The 13,881-nt window shown below is 32.1% G+C and overlaps 1 protein-coding gene across 1 annotated transcript in view; it reads left to right on the top strand.

The window, feature by feature from the left end:
* Nucleotides 1–13,881, top strand: part of LOC143233042 (uncharacterized) — a 20,115-nt gene extending 6,234 nt beyond the window's left edge. The window contains exons 4-10 of the mRNA XM_076468936.1: nt 3,879–4,069; nt 4,619–4,673; nt 5,028–5,425; nt 5,551–5,728; nt 12,045–12,250; nt 12,397–12,404; nt 13,808–13,881. Coding sequence (XP_076325051.1) covers nt 3,879–4,069; nt 4,619–4,673; nt 5,028–5,425; nt 5,551–5,728; nt 12,045–12,250; nt 12,397–12,404; nt 13,808–13,881 — 1,110 coding nt within the window. The remainder of the gene's footprint in view (nt 1–3,878; nt 4,070–4,618; nt 4,674–5,027; nt 5,426–5,550; nt 5,729–12,044; nt 12,251–12,396; nt 12,405–13,807) is intronic.

Raw genomic sequence — 13,881 nt, 5'->3', positions numbered from 1 at the left:
ATATACATTGAGATGCTATGCCACCTTTCTTCTGCCTCCCTTACTATTCTCCTGGCTGTCTTTAACTGGATATGGCAGGAGAATATCTTCCTGATGCTTGGTGCCAAATTACTGTACTTCTTATTCTTAATTCTGGGAAAGATTCAAAGATTCCTGTGAATTGTCATCTAGTTGCTTTGATGAGTTTTCTCAGTAAGATCTTAGAGAGGGTGATTAGTGTTCGTCTTGTTTGGTTTGTTGAATCAAACAACCTTCTCTCACCTACTCAGTGTAGGTTCCGAAGACAACGCTCCACAACAGACCACTTAATTTTCTTTGAAACATCAGTCAGAGAAGCCTTATTGAAGGGATAACATCTTGTTTGTTTCTTTTTTTCTTATTTAGAGAAAGCTTATGATACAACATGGAGACATGGCATCTTGCAAGATCTTCATTCATATGGATTGCTTGGCAATTTGCTACTTTTTATTATTAAACATTCCAGGTCTGTGTGGGCTCAACACTTTCCCATTTTTACCGTAGGAACTTGGAGTCCCTCAGAACTGTGTTCTGAGTGTCACACTTTTCATTATAAAGATTAATGCCATCAATGAACAGCTACCCACTACAGTTGCAAATGGTCTTTTCGTTGATGACTTTCACATCTTATGTCAGTCATCAAACATGAGGTTTATTGAGCAGCAGCTACAAACTGCATTCAACCATATACTTAAGTGGACCACAGCAAATTGTTTTCAACTTTCTTTCCCTAAAACTGTTTGTGTACAATTCTGCCGCCAATGGGGTATTCATCCAGATCCAGAACTTCGTATTAATGATGTTGTACTTCCTGTCATCCCTTAGGTAAAGTTTTAGGTCTTATATTTGACTGTAAATTAAACTTTATTTCATATATTAAACAAATTCCTGTGAAATGTATAAGAGCACTGAACATCCTCCGTGTCCTCTCTTCCACCTCTTTGGGAGCAGATCAATACTCCATGCTTAAAATTTATCGTGCCCTTATCCGATCCAGACTTGACTATGGGTCTATGGTTTATGGTTCTGCCAGAACCTCAGTGCTGAAAATGTTGTATCATATCCACCATCGGGGGCTTTGGTTTTACACTGGGGCCTGTCGTACTTCTCCAGTCCAAAGTTTGTGTGTGGAGTCCCATGAACCCCCTCTGTATATTCGCCATTTGTAACTGTCTTTTATGTATGCTTCCAAACCTTGCTCTTTACCACAGCATCCTACTTGGGGTTGTGTTTTTCATCGTCAGTGGGCCACACTGTTTTATAATAGAAAATCTGCTGTTGTTCCTTTTAGCCTTCATATGTGGACACAATCAGAAAAATTGGATCTATCTTTGAATAGCATAGCAGTATCAACAGATAGGTCTCTTCTATCATGGCTAATTACTGTTCCCAACTGTGACCTATTTTTGAGTCACCTGTTTGGAAATATTGCTCTTTATTTGCTGAACATCTTTCAAACAGTCCATCCATTCCCATATATACAGATAGTTCAAAATCAGGTGACTCTGTAGACTCTGTTATGGTTTGTTACAGTTCGGTTGTAACACACAGAATTCCCTCTGCAGTTTCTGTGCTCACTGCCAAATTGTATGCCATTTCTCTTGCCCTGAATCATATTGAAACTATGCAATATATGAATTGTATGATCTATACTGACCCTGACATTATTCCATGTTAGTTACCACCCTATTCTTATCAATATCCAATACAAACTGGCCCATCTCTGTCTATTGTCTGTCTCTGTCCAGTTTTTTTTTATACCAGGTCATGTTGGTATTAGTGGGAATGAGCTAGCTGAAAGAGCAGCAAAGTCCATCTGCCCTGGCTCTATCATCACCTCTCCTGTTCCATACATGGACTATGGTCCAGTTATCAAAACCCAACTGTACAGCATTTGGCATTTGACATGGAGTGAGCAATGAAATAATAAGCTTTTGCAAATCGAGCCTTCTTTAGCTCTTTGTCAATCTTGTTTCTGTAAAGATTGAAGGGAGGAAGTTGTTTTGACTAGGCCACATTGGTCACAGTTTTAACTCGCCACTTTCTTTTATCTGGTACTGTTGCACCAATGTGTGGTCTGTGTGGTACTCAGGCCACAATCATACATATTTTATTATCATGCCGTCATTACAACCAAGAATGCCACCGCCATTTTAAACATATTTTAGGGTAGGGTTTGCCCTTGACATTAGCTAATGTCATAGGTGATACTGCCCACTTCACTCATGCTTTTACATTTTTAAAAGCTATTTATCTTTTTAACTTAAGGTTTTCATTGGACTATATACTGTTTTAGCATGATTTATTTTACATATTTTAATTTTATTTTGACCTGAACCCAGGATTGAAAAGGCCAACTTCATGTGACTGACAGCAAGTTTGAACTTAATGCTTCAGGCTTCCTGGCAGGTCTTAATTTTACATATTTTATGTATTTTACCATCATTTCCATATACCATTATAGTAAACTACATCTTGTTTCTCACAGATAGCCTAGTAACTTTGTGCCATTAAACATGAAATACTTACCTATCTATCAAATGATGTGTTCTATAACATTAAATTCTGAACAGTTATATGTCAGTTTCACTCAAAGTATCAACATCATTTCCATGGGAAGGTTAACAATGAGCTTGGATGAATTTGTAATAACTATTCTTGCATAATTAATTTGAAAGCCAGGAAAATTTTGAGAGGTTAGATAATTTGTGTTTGTTTGTTTTTTTTGCAGGTTATCTGTCTGGGTTGTTTAATGCATTGTTCAGTTGATAAAAATTATCAAATGCAGTGCTATGATTAGTATAAAAAATTAGGATTAATTCTTTTCAACAGTTGAGAGCAAGAAAAAAGATTGGTTAAGTGTTTTAATTCTTGTTTTTGATGTATATTCTTTATGTATATTTATAATATGTAAAAACATGTATCTTTTTAGGTTAGTTAAAATTTGATTACATAAAGTAAATAATTAAAATGTTTTAAAAGACATACACATGAATAACTTGTAGGTAATGTAATTTGATAGCATAATGTGAACTGCACATGCACTAAGTGATTTGCAACTAAAATGGTATGAACAGAAGTTCAGCAATGGTTCAAAGAGCAATAAAGTTTAATTATAAGTAGATGTACACTGTTACAAACTTAGAGTTACTTGGTATAAACAGATGTAGTTTCATGTTACAATTTGAAGTCATTTTAGAAAGAAAAAAAGGGTACTTTAGATTTATTTTTAATTGACAGATCCAGTTTTGAGATAGGGTACAGAAAATAACAGTAAACTATAAAGTTTTACCAATAAATGTTTGAAATGCATTTAGATCTTAGGGTTTAAACAAAGGAAAATTGAAATTTTTAAGATGAGGAAAATACTTTTAATTTTAACGTAAAAATTACTTTGCACATGGACTATTCAAAACAAATATTCATTATATTTATGGACAAATCTTTATTTTATTTTATTAAAATGCTTCACAAAAAATATGATTTTTTGTATTTGAAAGATTTGTAATGTTAACTAAAAGGTTACCAAATTTTGTAAAGATATATACATTATATTGAAAGTTAAATCTTTATATGACTACAAAGAGATCATGTATTTGGTTATATTAACCCAGCTTCGGATTGACAAAGTTAAATAGGATGATGTCAGTAATGTAAATAATAAATTACAGATGATCCTGTCGTACTTTGTAACAAACCATTGGTAAAACTTCTGTATCTAGACACATATCATATCGAGCCATCAATATCTACATTCATATTGTATTGACTTCCGTGATGAGTACGCAACCCCAGTGTTTAAATTTCATTGAAAATGAAAAAGCTATTTCATTATTGAAATAAATGTATTTCTCTTTCAGGTTTATGAAAGCTACTTTGAAAGTCCGTTATTATTCTCTTATCGATTACCTTCTGATTGTGGAAATATCATTCTGGCTGATAAGCTATTGTTTTTAACATTACCAGATAACTTGGGAGAAAATACACCAAGACATAAATTAAAAATACTGTCATGTCAACTGTCAGAAGTGTCAGGAGAAGGAGCTAAAAGGTATTGTTTGTATTGAATATTTTTTTGAGTTTTGTGGTCATTAACAGTGATACAAGTGATGCATTTGTTTAACATGAAAACTGAAATACAAAACTGAATGTTGCACATCTAAGTTACAAAATGTAGATGCCATTAAGTCCATTATGTCTGTTGAGCAATTATCTGGTATTGGGTGTACATTTGCCTATAAAATTTCCAAAGCTGAATTAAAAATATTAGTTCTAACTCTATTTCAATAACCTTGTCACTCAAAATTATTTCAGAATTGCTATTTTGTAACATTTCAATATATATTTTTGTGTAAGTTATAAAAGAAAAAACTAAAAAATGCTTGTAGTAAATGACTTTGAACATTACAGAGGCTGTGAATTTGCTATTTTAAGAGAACTGTGTATTACCAAACTGTCAACAGTAGACCTGAAGTCTTTGTGGAAGTCATGGCTACAAGAAATTTTTTTTTCAAATAGAAAAATGGATCATTATGTTGAGTTGTTTTCATGGTTATCTGCTTCCTTTTTTTAAAAAAAATTGTACATTTTATTCTTCAAGACTGCAGAGGGATAAAGCACTTTTTTTTTTCATCAAACTTCCCATTAATTGTTTTGTAAGATTCAGTTGAAAACTCGGAAGCTTATCTTTTAAATATGTTTTTAATTCTTGATGATGAGAAACTCACTTGAAATAAAAATGTATCTCAGAACCACTGGTATGGGTGAGCAGAGAAAAAGAGCAGGTAACCTGAAGATGACCTAGGAAGGTCGAAACATTGTTCTCGAGTGACCTGGAGATGATCTAGGAAGGTCAAAACATTGTTCTCTGCTTATCGTTAAAAGTGTTAATACCCATACCAGCCATTCTGAGATACAAATTATTATTTATTTGAATTATTCACCATTGTGTGTAAGCATTTAAATAAACTATTATTCAAACTAAATAAAGGTTATTTTTCTTTTTTTAGAGAGAAGCATATGAAGCTGAAGTTCAAGCATTTTCTTTTCCTGGAGAAATAATTTCTTCCCATAAAAAGTCTTCTTCTGTGACATGCACTGACAATCTTGTTAAGCAACTGTCTGACCTGTCTTGTCATTATGACTTCCCTGATGATGTCACTGTGAAATTTGCTACAGTGACTAAAAGTGGAAAGGGAATTCCAAGACCTTCCAATATAAACTTGAAAAAAAATAGTCATCATTTTCACAAAACTGAAAATGAATCAGGTTTAAAGAAGGATCGAGAACGGCTATCGGTTGTTGGGAAGAGAAAACATTCAACCTTAGAGAAGTGTTTTATTTTAGAAAATCTTATAAGTGGCTTTTACATAGTCACTAAACACTGTGTATTTGAATGCAGGCCACGGTGAGTTTATTTCATTTTGTAAATTTAGAAAAGTCATAGAATTAAAGAATTAGATATTTTGATATCAAATGATACACATTTGTCTTAATGTCACAATGATCTTATAAAATTTTTTTCCCCCTTAGGGTCACACCTGAAAAATTATTTCTAAGTCTTACAACAAGTCCAGCAGATTTGCCAAGAGCTGAACATCTTGGAGTAATGCTATCACTTGACATAAGCTATTTATATGAAGTTGCAGCAGATCTACAGCTGGCTAATGGCCAGTTTGCCCAAGCTGTTCGCCTATATCAACTTTCAAAGGTAAAGAATTATAATTTTCCATGTATAGAACTCTTTGCTTGAAATTCTTTAAACTATCAGTAGTATAGGATGATGATATTTGCAAATGATATTTCTGCATAATTTCTACATCTTTAAGAAAATATACATGGAATGAAGTAATCAGGTGAGTGCCCTTACAAGCTGTCTGTATAAGCTCAAATTTGCTGCTTAATATACAGCAACAAAGTACGATGGAAATGTGAAAGCAATACACATGCAAGAAATACAAGCAATGAATAATGTTAACATTAGGTGAAGTTAGTGATGATACTAAATGTTATCACATACAGAAGGGAACATGTTGTATGATGTACTAATATATACTTAGTACATTACTACACGAGTCTTTGCTATGCACAAATTATGATAACTGCATTTCATGCTACCATAAGGTTTATCAATCTACAGTTGTGACATTTTTCCCAGTGTCTTGTGATACTCCCTATATTTGGTCATATTTTGACCTTATCAGTTTTTACATAAGTCCATGCAGCCTCAAGAATGTTTGTATCAAGACCTTGTGCAGGCCAAGTCAAAGTTTTGAAATTTCTGTCAGCCTCTTGTAGCTATAGTTTAACTACATTTTGTCAGGACACGGCCAGGTAGTTAGGGCACTCCACTTGTAATCTGAGAGTCATTGGTTCAAATCTCAGTCACACCAAACATGCTCCCTCTTTTTGCTGTGGAAACATTATAAGGTGACAGTCAATCCCACTATTCATTGGTAAAAGAGTAGCCCAAGAGTTGGTAGTGGTTGGTGTTGACTAGCTGCTTTTCCTATAGTCTTACATGGTTAAATTAGGGATATCTAGCACAGATAGCCCTCCTGTGGCTTTTATGCGCAAAATTTAAAAACAAACAAACCATTTTGTTTTATGCATGGGATAATTTTCCTTGTTGGAAGATGTTTATTTTGTTGAATGCTGATTTCAAACCTTTGGTTTGGTGACATGTTCAGCATTTAGGTTTGAACAGTTACATGTCCAATGAGACCTTTTTATGATAATATGTACCTTACTCATCTCTGGGTAAAATTCCCACCTCAGGGGTCACATGTATATACAGCAAGATTGTTGGTAAGATATCTTGCATAGAATATATCCTGAAATATTTAAAATAACTTCTTTTTGAAAGTGCCAATTTCACTTATTCTCTTCAGAAAAAAATAGTTTTGTTGCAATTTTTTTGCATGGAATATCCTTGACCAGCCAAAATAATATTGTTGCATGCTACTCTTTAGATATTTTATCTCTTGTGGCCATGACTTTAAACATACTACTGCTAATATTGGGTATGATATAATTGACTATACTTTTATTGAGTGGCACTTGCAGTTTTGTTGGATGACAATCAATCCCATTGTAAACTGTGAATGTTCTGTTGCAGTTAATTTTCCCATGATAAAAGTGCGTACTTCCCATATTAGTTACTTTCTATACATTTTATCCTGACAATTCTGTGATTTTTTCAAATACAGTAAATCTTACACATAGTGATGGTTGAATGGTGAAGTTTGCACACTTGTGGTGATTTAATTGTAAAGATAACATAATATGATGTTATTGATATGTGTACATGATGGTTGGTTTGTGATGTTCACAGGGTATGTGTATATGATTAGTGAACATGGTATGTATACATGATGGTTGAGCTGTGATATTAATAGAACATGTACATATCATGGGTGAATAATAAAGTTGATAAGGTGTGTACATATGAAAGTTGAACTGAAATATTGATAAAGTTTATATTTCTGAAGGGTGAATAAAAAGGTTGATAAGGTACACATACATGGTTAAATTGTGGAGATGATATAGTATGTTTGTGTGAATGTTTAAATTGAGAAGATAGCAAAATATATATGTATATGTGGTCAAGTTGTGAGGATGACAGAGTATTTATATGTGGTTAAGTTGTGAAGATGACAGGTATGTATATGAAGTGAAGTTGTAAAGATGACAGGGTATGTATATATGGTTAAATTGTGAAGGTGACAGGGTATGTATATGTGGTTAAATTGTGAAGATGACAGGGTATGTATATGTGGTTAAATTGTGAAGATGACAGAGATGTTCCCATGATGGGCAATTATTGAAGTTGACAGGATATGTACACATGATGAATGATTAGCAAAGTTGAGATGACGATAATTCTGCTAGTATGAAGGAATAATGACTTTCTGATCACCATTGTTTAGGCTTAAAAGGATTAATTTACATTTCATATATTCCATTTTCAGTTGCTTCACTTTCTTTTCAAAAAATTATCGTATTATTAACAACATTTCTTGTAAAGAAGACAAGTGACAAAATTTACTGTGACACATAAAGGTGTTTATTTTTTTAGGGCTCATAATTTTGCTATTTTATAAAGAAAATATAAACATATTTTGAAGCAGTTATACTTTTAATAAAGAGTAGTATTAGTTAATATTACCATCTTCTATTAGACACAAATTATATTTATTAAAACCTTTAGGAAAATCTGTTTAAAAATGATAGTGTATAGGTATATTAGAATTAAAATATTGGATATTTAGAAGAGATATCTTTTTAGTATGGAATATCTCTGGCTACGATGGAAGTGTGAAACATCAAATTTTGTGAAAGGAAATGAATTTATCTATATTTATGAATAAAGTTTGAATTAAAAAGATTATAAATTTTGGTTATTTATCTGGATTCACTGCATACATATGCACTAATCAAATGCTATTCCAAGCATCTTTGGATGTTACAAGTACTAAAGTATCTGTGTAAACAAAAAAGTGTTTGAGTTTGAATCAAAATTATCAGTGTAGTTAGAATTGAGCATATAGAATTGATTTAAACATTTGTGGCCATAAATGAAAAAAAAATTATAATGTTTTTAAATTTAAGTTGCAATGAAAGAAAACCACTTTTGTAAATCAAATAATTGTGTGCACTTTTAATATATTAATGTTATTCTCAAAATAAAATGAACCCCAAGTTTTCAAACAAACATTTCTTAGGCAACAAAATTTAATTATATTATCTGAAAAAACAAACCCAAATTTTACAGAAATAACTTGTTGCATCCCAGGAGTTCAGAAGTACGTTTTTAGTGTCAATGTTTCTTTAGTTTTGGGCATTTTTGTATTTACTGCACTTCCTAAAATCCTGAATTATTGACTATAGGTATAAAGTCACAGTTTTATAAACAGTGGTGGAGAATGGCTAACTGATTTTATGGGCCATTGTGCCAATGCTCTTTAATTCTTGAACTCAAACAAAATTGCCATGGTTACATTATGGACATGTAAGTTTATAGATGACATAAGAATTTTAGGGATCCTACCTTTAAGTTGGAAGTTATTACTTTAAAAATAATTTCAATCTGTATTTGTGGGTAAACCTTATTATTCGTGATCACTTTAGTATTTTTCTTTAATTTTATACGATGTTCATGTGTGAAAAGTAAAATACAATACACCCTATAAATAGTTTTAGCACTGTTATTCATTTAAATATTTTTTAATAAATCTGTCAACCAACTATAAAATAAAACTATTTTTCTGTTAGAAAACCTTTATATTTTCCACTTTTCATGTAAAAAACTAACTTTATTATAAACAATTCCTGGAAAACCAGATGGCTCCCATGATGTAGCTAATCACCCTCTATATATATCACTCGTTCAGTCGCACTACCACTCCCAATTTGCCCTTGAAGAAAGAAAGGTCCACCTTTCGAAAGCACTTGGGTTATAGGGTTTCTAGTTCATTTTTATTAAGACTTCTTGGACCTACATGTTTTTAGAACATCATGAATATATTTGTTATGAGCCTGATGTGTTAGGTTTTAAATTATTTTTATATTCAAATGGTACAAAATCTGCTCAATATATGTTGGTTTATGGGAACACTTATTCTCAAAATGTTTTCTTAAATTAGCTGTTTTGGTCTCTTAAAAATTTTAATATACTTATGACTTTGCCAGTCATGAATTTAATATTACTATGTTGACTGTTTAAGTAATTCTGAAATTTATAAATATCAAATTTAAATACAACAAATGTGTCATCAACATATTTTCTGTACCATAAAGAAATAAACTGTACAGGACAATTTTCTAACCACCCGTTTTTTTCTTGATGTCTTAAAACGAAATTATCCAAACATGGGGTTAAGCTTTCAACCCATATACCTTCCATTAGTTTATTTATAATGACAACCATTAACAAAGAAATTAATATTTTGTGGTTGTTTGGTTGCAAATTCCAGTTATTTAAGGAAAACATTATACCCTAATGACATCCAACTTCTGGAAAATTAAATTATAACATAATTTTATTACTTCCTTTAGTTCTAAATTTGAATATAAAGACTCAATGTCTGAACCAGCAAAATACATAGATTTGTCAAAAACTGATTGAGAGACATCTTTAGAGAACTTGTAACTATTTGTTTTATGTAAGTCCATTAGTTAAATGAGGTTCAATAAACCCCACTAAATAAAACTTGCTAACTCATACTCAAAAATACCTGTTACATGACTACTCATCTTTATATGACAATTTAATTTGTGTACCTTAGGTAATATATTAACTCTTCTTTCATAATCTTTTAACAGATACTTTTGTAAATCTCTCTTTTGAAGCTGCAGGATCAGCTTATATTTCTTAAATTTAGTATTATCCATTTTTCCACATAATCTTTCCTATTCAGAATCACGTTACCATTACTTTTATCCAGTTTAAATATTACTAAATAGTCTAGTGAATAAGGTGTTTTATAGCTAAAATTACATATTGATATAAAATTGTTTTTAACTTTATTAGGGTGAAAACTATCACATTCTGAAAGTACTAAACATGAAACTGTTATCAAATGAAACATTAATTTCTTTGTTATCAGTAGGGATTTTAATCTTGTAATAGCTATTCAAAATTTATAAAATATTCAGGATCAAATTTTACTCAAGTGCCTGAATATCTTAAGCCTTCTTATAGTACCTTTTGTTTCACATCTGAAAAAATTATAAATAGCCTCTGTAGCAACTTCTAAAGACACTCTAAGCTTTTCATGTTTTTGTCTGTATAACACTTATTTTTTAAATCTCATTCTATTTAAAGATATGTTTTATGATAGGTTTATTATGAAACAACATTAGTGAAAATTACATCAACTGCTTAAACATACAGTTATTCTTTCAGGACATTTTTGAAAGAAAATGTGTAAAACATTTATGGTTGTTTGAGTTACTGCAAAAACAATAATTTTCGTAGTACTTATGAAGGTTATATTGCAGTTGCAGCCTATTTATACACAATTAATCATATTGTTTTTTGTGAAATTTTATTTAATATAAAGTATAATTTATGAGAACATTATATATCATGTTTTGTTTTGTTATCTTAATAAAATCATTGATGCTTACAAATATAATGTTTTACTAATTTATTGATATTACTGTTGTTTATTGAAAATTCTTTAGTAAATTTACATTTGGCCTGGCATGGCCAGGTGGTTGGGGGCTGAACTTCGTAACATGAGGGTCGTGGGTTGAATCCACATCACACCAAACATGCTCGCCCTTTCAACCGTGGGAGCATTGTAATGTGATGGTCAATCCCACTATTCATTGGTAAAAGAGTAACCCAAGAGTTGGAGGTGGATGGTGATGACTAGCTGCCTTCCCTCTAGTTTTACACTGCTAAGTTAGGGATGGCTAGCACAGACAACCCTGTTGTAGCTTTGTGTGAAAAATTCAAAACAAACAAAACAAATTCAACTGATAATTATTTGTAAGTTACTTCAACAAATGAAAAGACATACAGCTATAAAGTGGAGTCAGTTTCTAAGAATTTAAACAGTCCCTTGAACTGCCAACAAACTTTGTATTCAAATAGTAATTGACTTTTTGATGAGACAGAAAACATTGTCATGGTTTCACACCCATGGCCTGACATTAACTAACATTTTTATCTGTTACTAAAAGCTTAGAATTACTATGAATCTCCCCTCCCCCTTTTTGCCATTTGTTTAAAACAATTTTAAGGTGTGTCTGAATCCTTGTTAAATTGAAAGCCTTTGTAATTACCTTGTTGGTATATAGCATCTACAAAAGGAACTGAACCAGAAACCCTTGTATCATGAGGCACCCTCCCAAAAAAAATGCCAGTCCAAACTGAATAACTTTGAATTAATCTAAAACAATAATGGGAAATCATGATTCTTATGTTTCAGTTCACTGGATAGTTGAAACAATCTCCTGGAGAATTGGTAAAATTAATATAAATTATATTGTGTGTTTCTTTTTATTCTTTCTTACAGTGTCCTCAATTGAAAAGAGTAGCCAATTTCATTAGTTATGGCTATCTGTCGGAGCTATTGGCATATGTTCAGGTTTTGTTCACCACTACAATTACAGAAGTCCAAGCACCAGATAGAGTACATTTTGGTAACTTAGCTGTTCATTGTTTTGTTCAACAAATTTTGGAGAAGACAGGAGAAAAATTAGCTGTTGTTCATGCTTTTAGGTAAGAAATGACTATTAATCGCTTATGTGAAATATTAAATATGCAATTGAGCCACTACTGTAAATATAACTCATACAGGTTTTCTTTAGCACTAAGTAAAAATATTTCATTAGATACCTGTTTCTGTTTTCATTGGAATTCTACAGGGTGGCCCGTAAGTCCCTACCCATCCATATGTTATGTTATATTCAATAATACTAATGATGAGTTGAAGGCAGCTGTTACTGCAGCATTTGGAACAATAACCCCTGCTGTGTTGAGGAAAATGTCTCACAGAACATGGCGTCGCACAATATTATGCAATGAGAATGAGGGACAGCACACAGATACACTGGATACATAAGATATATGGGTGGGTATGGGCCACCCTTTATGTTGTATATAGGACTTGATATACATTGTACATCTGGATTATCCTTTATCAATTGGCTGGGTGTGATCTATGAATCTAGGGATCTGGATGCTGCTTTAACCTGTTGCCACAGAACTGTGTTCTGGACTTTGAGACCATGGGTGTATTAACTCTAAAACATGTGGGAAGGGTTGATTTAATACACCTGTTGCATTGAGTGTTTTAGTGCATTACATAGAACTGTCTACGTGACAGTACAGCAGTAAATCTACGAAGTCACAATGCTAAGATCCACAGCATATAGCTTGGTGTGGCTTTGCTTGAAAGAAAATAAACAATTGGAGCAAAAGAGCTATTGGATTGATTTTATTTTTGAAAATTTGTAGGCCATGCAGTTTCTGCAAATATATCAACTTTTTATATGCATTATTTACAGCTTTGAAAGTTTGAAATTTTACAAAAAAAGTAAATAAATTAAACTTATTTATTGAAAGATTTTGATTGTAAATATTTTTTAAATGTGTGTAAAATTATTTTTCTTAATGGTGCAGTTTCTCTTATTTTAATATCCATCCACCTAGAAACCTAAGAGTTATAAGACTGGCTGTGTTTCACTATTTCATTAGAATAGTTTAGAAGTTGATAATGGGTTCTCTAGTCTGTCAGCTGAAAATTTAGGGACAGATAGTGCAGATAAGTCTTTGTCTAGCTTTGTATGGATATTCAAAATACTGAACCATTTTCAATTTTAGTATGTTCTAGCATGTGTGTGATGTGTTGCCATGTTTTAATTTGAAGTGAGGTTGAATTACCACTATGATCTCTTGTGCTCTACCAAATTAACACTCAAGGGTCTCATTAGTGAAAAATATGTATTATCGGATCCATTCGTGTTTTTCCACCTCTTTTTATTTGCTATAGAGTTGTAAAGAGAAAAGAGTATACCTGGATCAGATGTGGTGTGGTTACTTTCTGAGATGCAGTATATTTTTTCTTTGGGTTTCACAACTCATGGTCTTTCTTTGAGCACTTTTTAAAAGGGAATTAGTTTTTCACTGGTCCTCTATCAGTTTTTAGTTTATTTATGAGAAGTACGATATTGTACCAGAAGTTAAAATATTTCCTAAACTGAAGATGCATTTCCAATAGATAACTAACCTCCTCCTCACATTTTCCATCCATTTTCTTGATTATATGTGGTGTAGATCTACCGACCAATCTTGAAGTGATCAATGAGTGCAAATGTGGAAAGGGTGCTGGTTATAATCAGGGTTGTTGA

This window comes from Tachypleus tridentatus, chromosome 1 (genome assembly GCF_004210375.1).
Source record: "Tachypleus tridentatus isolate NWPU-2018 chromosome 1, ASM421037v1, whole genome shotgun sequence".
In the NCBI taxonomy this organism is placed as follows: Eukaryota; Metazoa; Arthropoda; class Merostomata; order Xiphosura; family Limulidae; genus Tachypleus; species Tachypleus tridentatus.
This window is presented reverse-complemented; position numbering and strand designations above follow the sequence as displayed.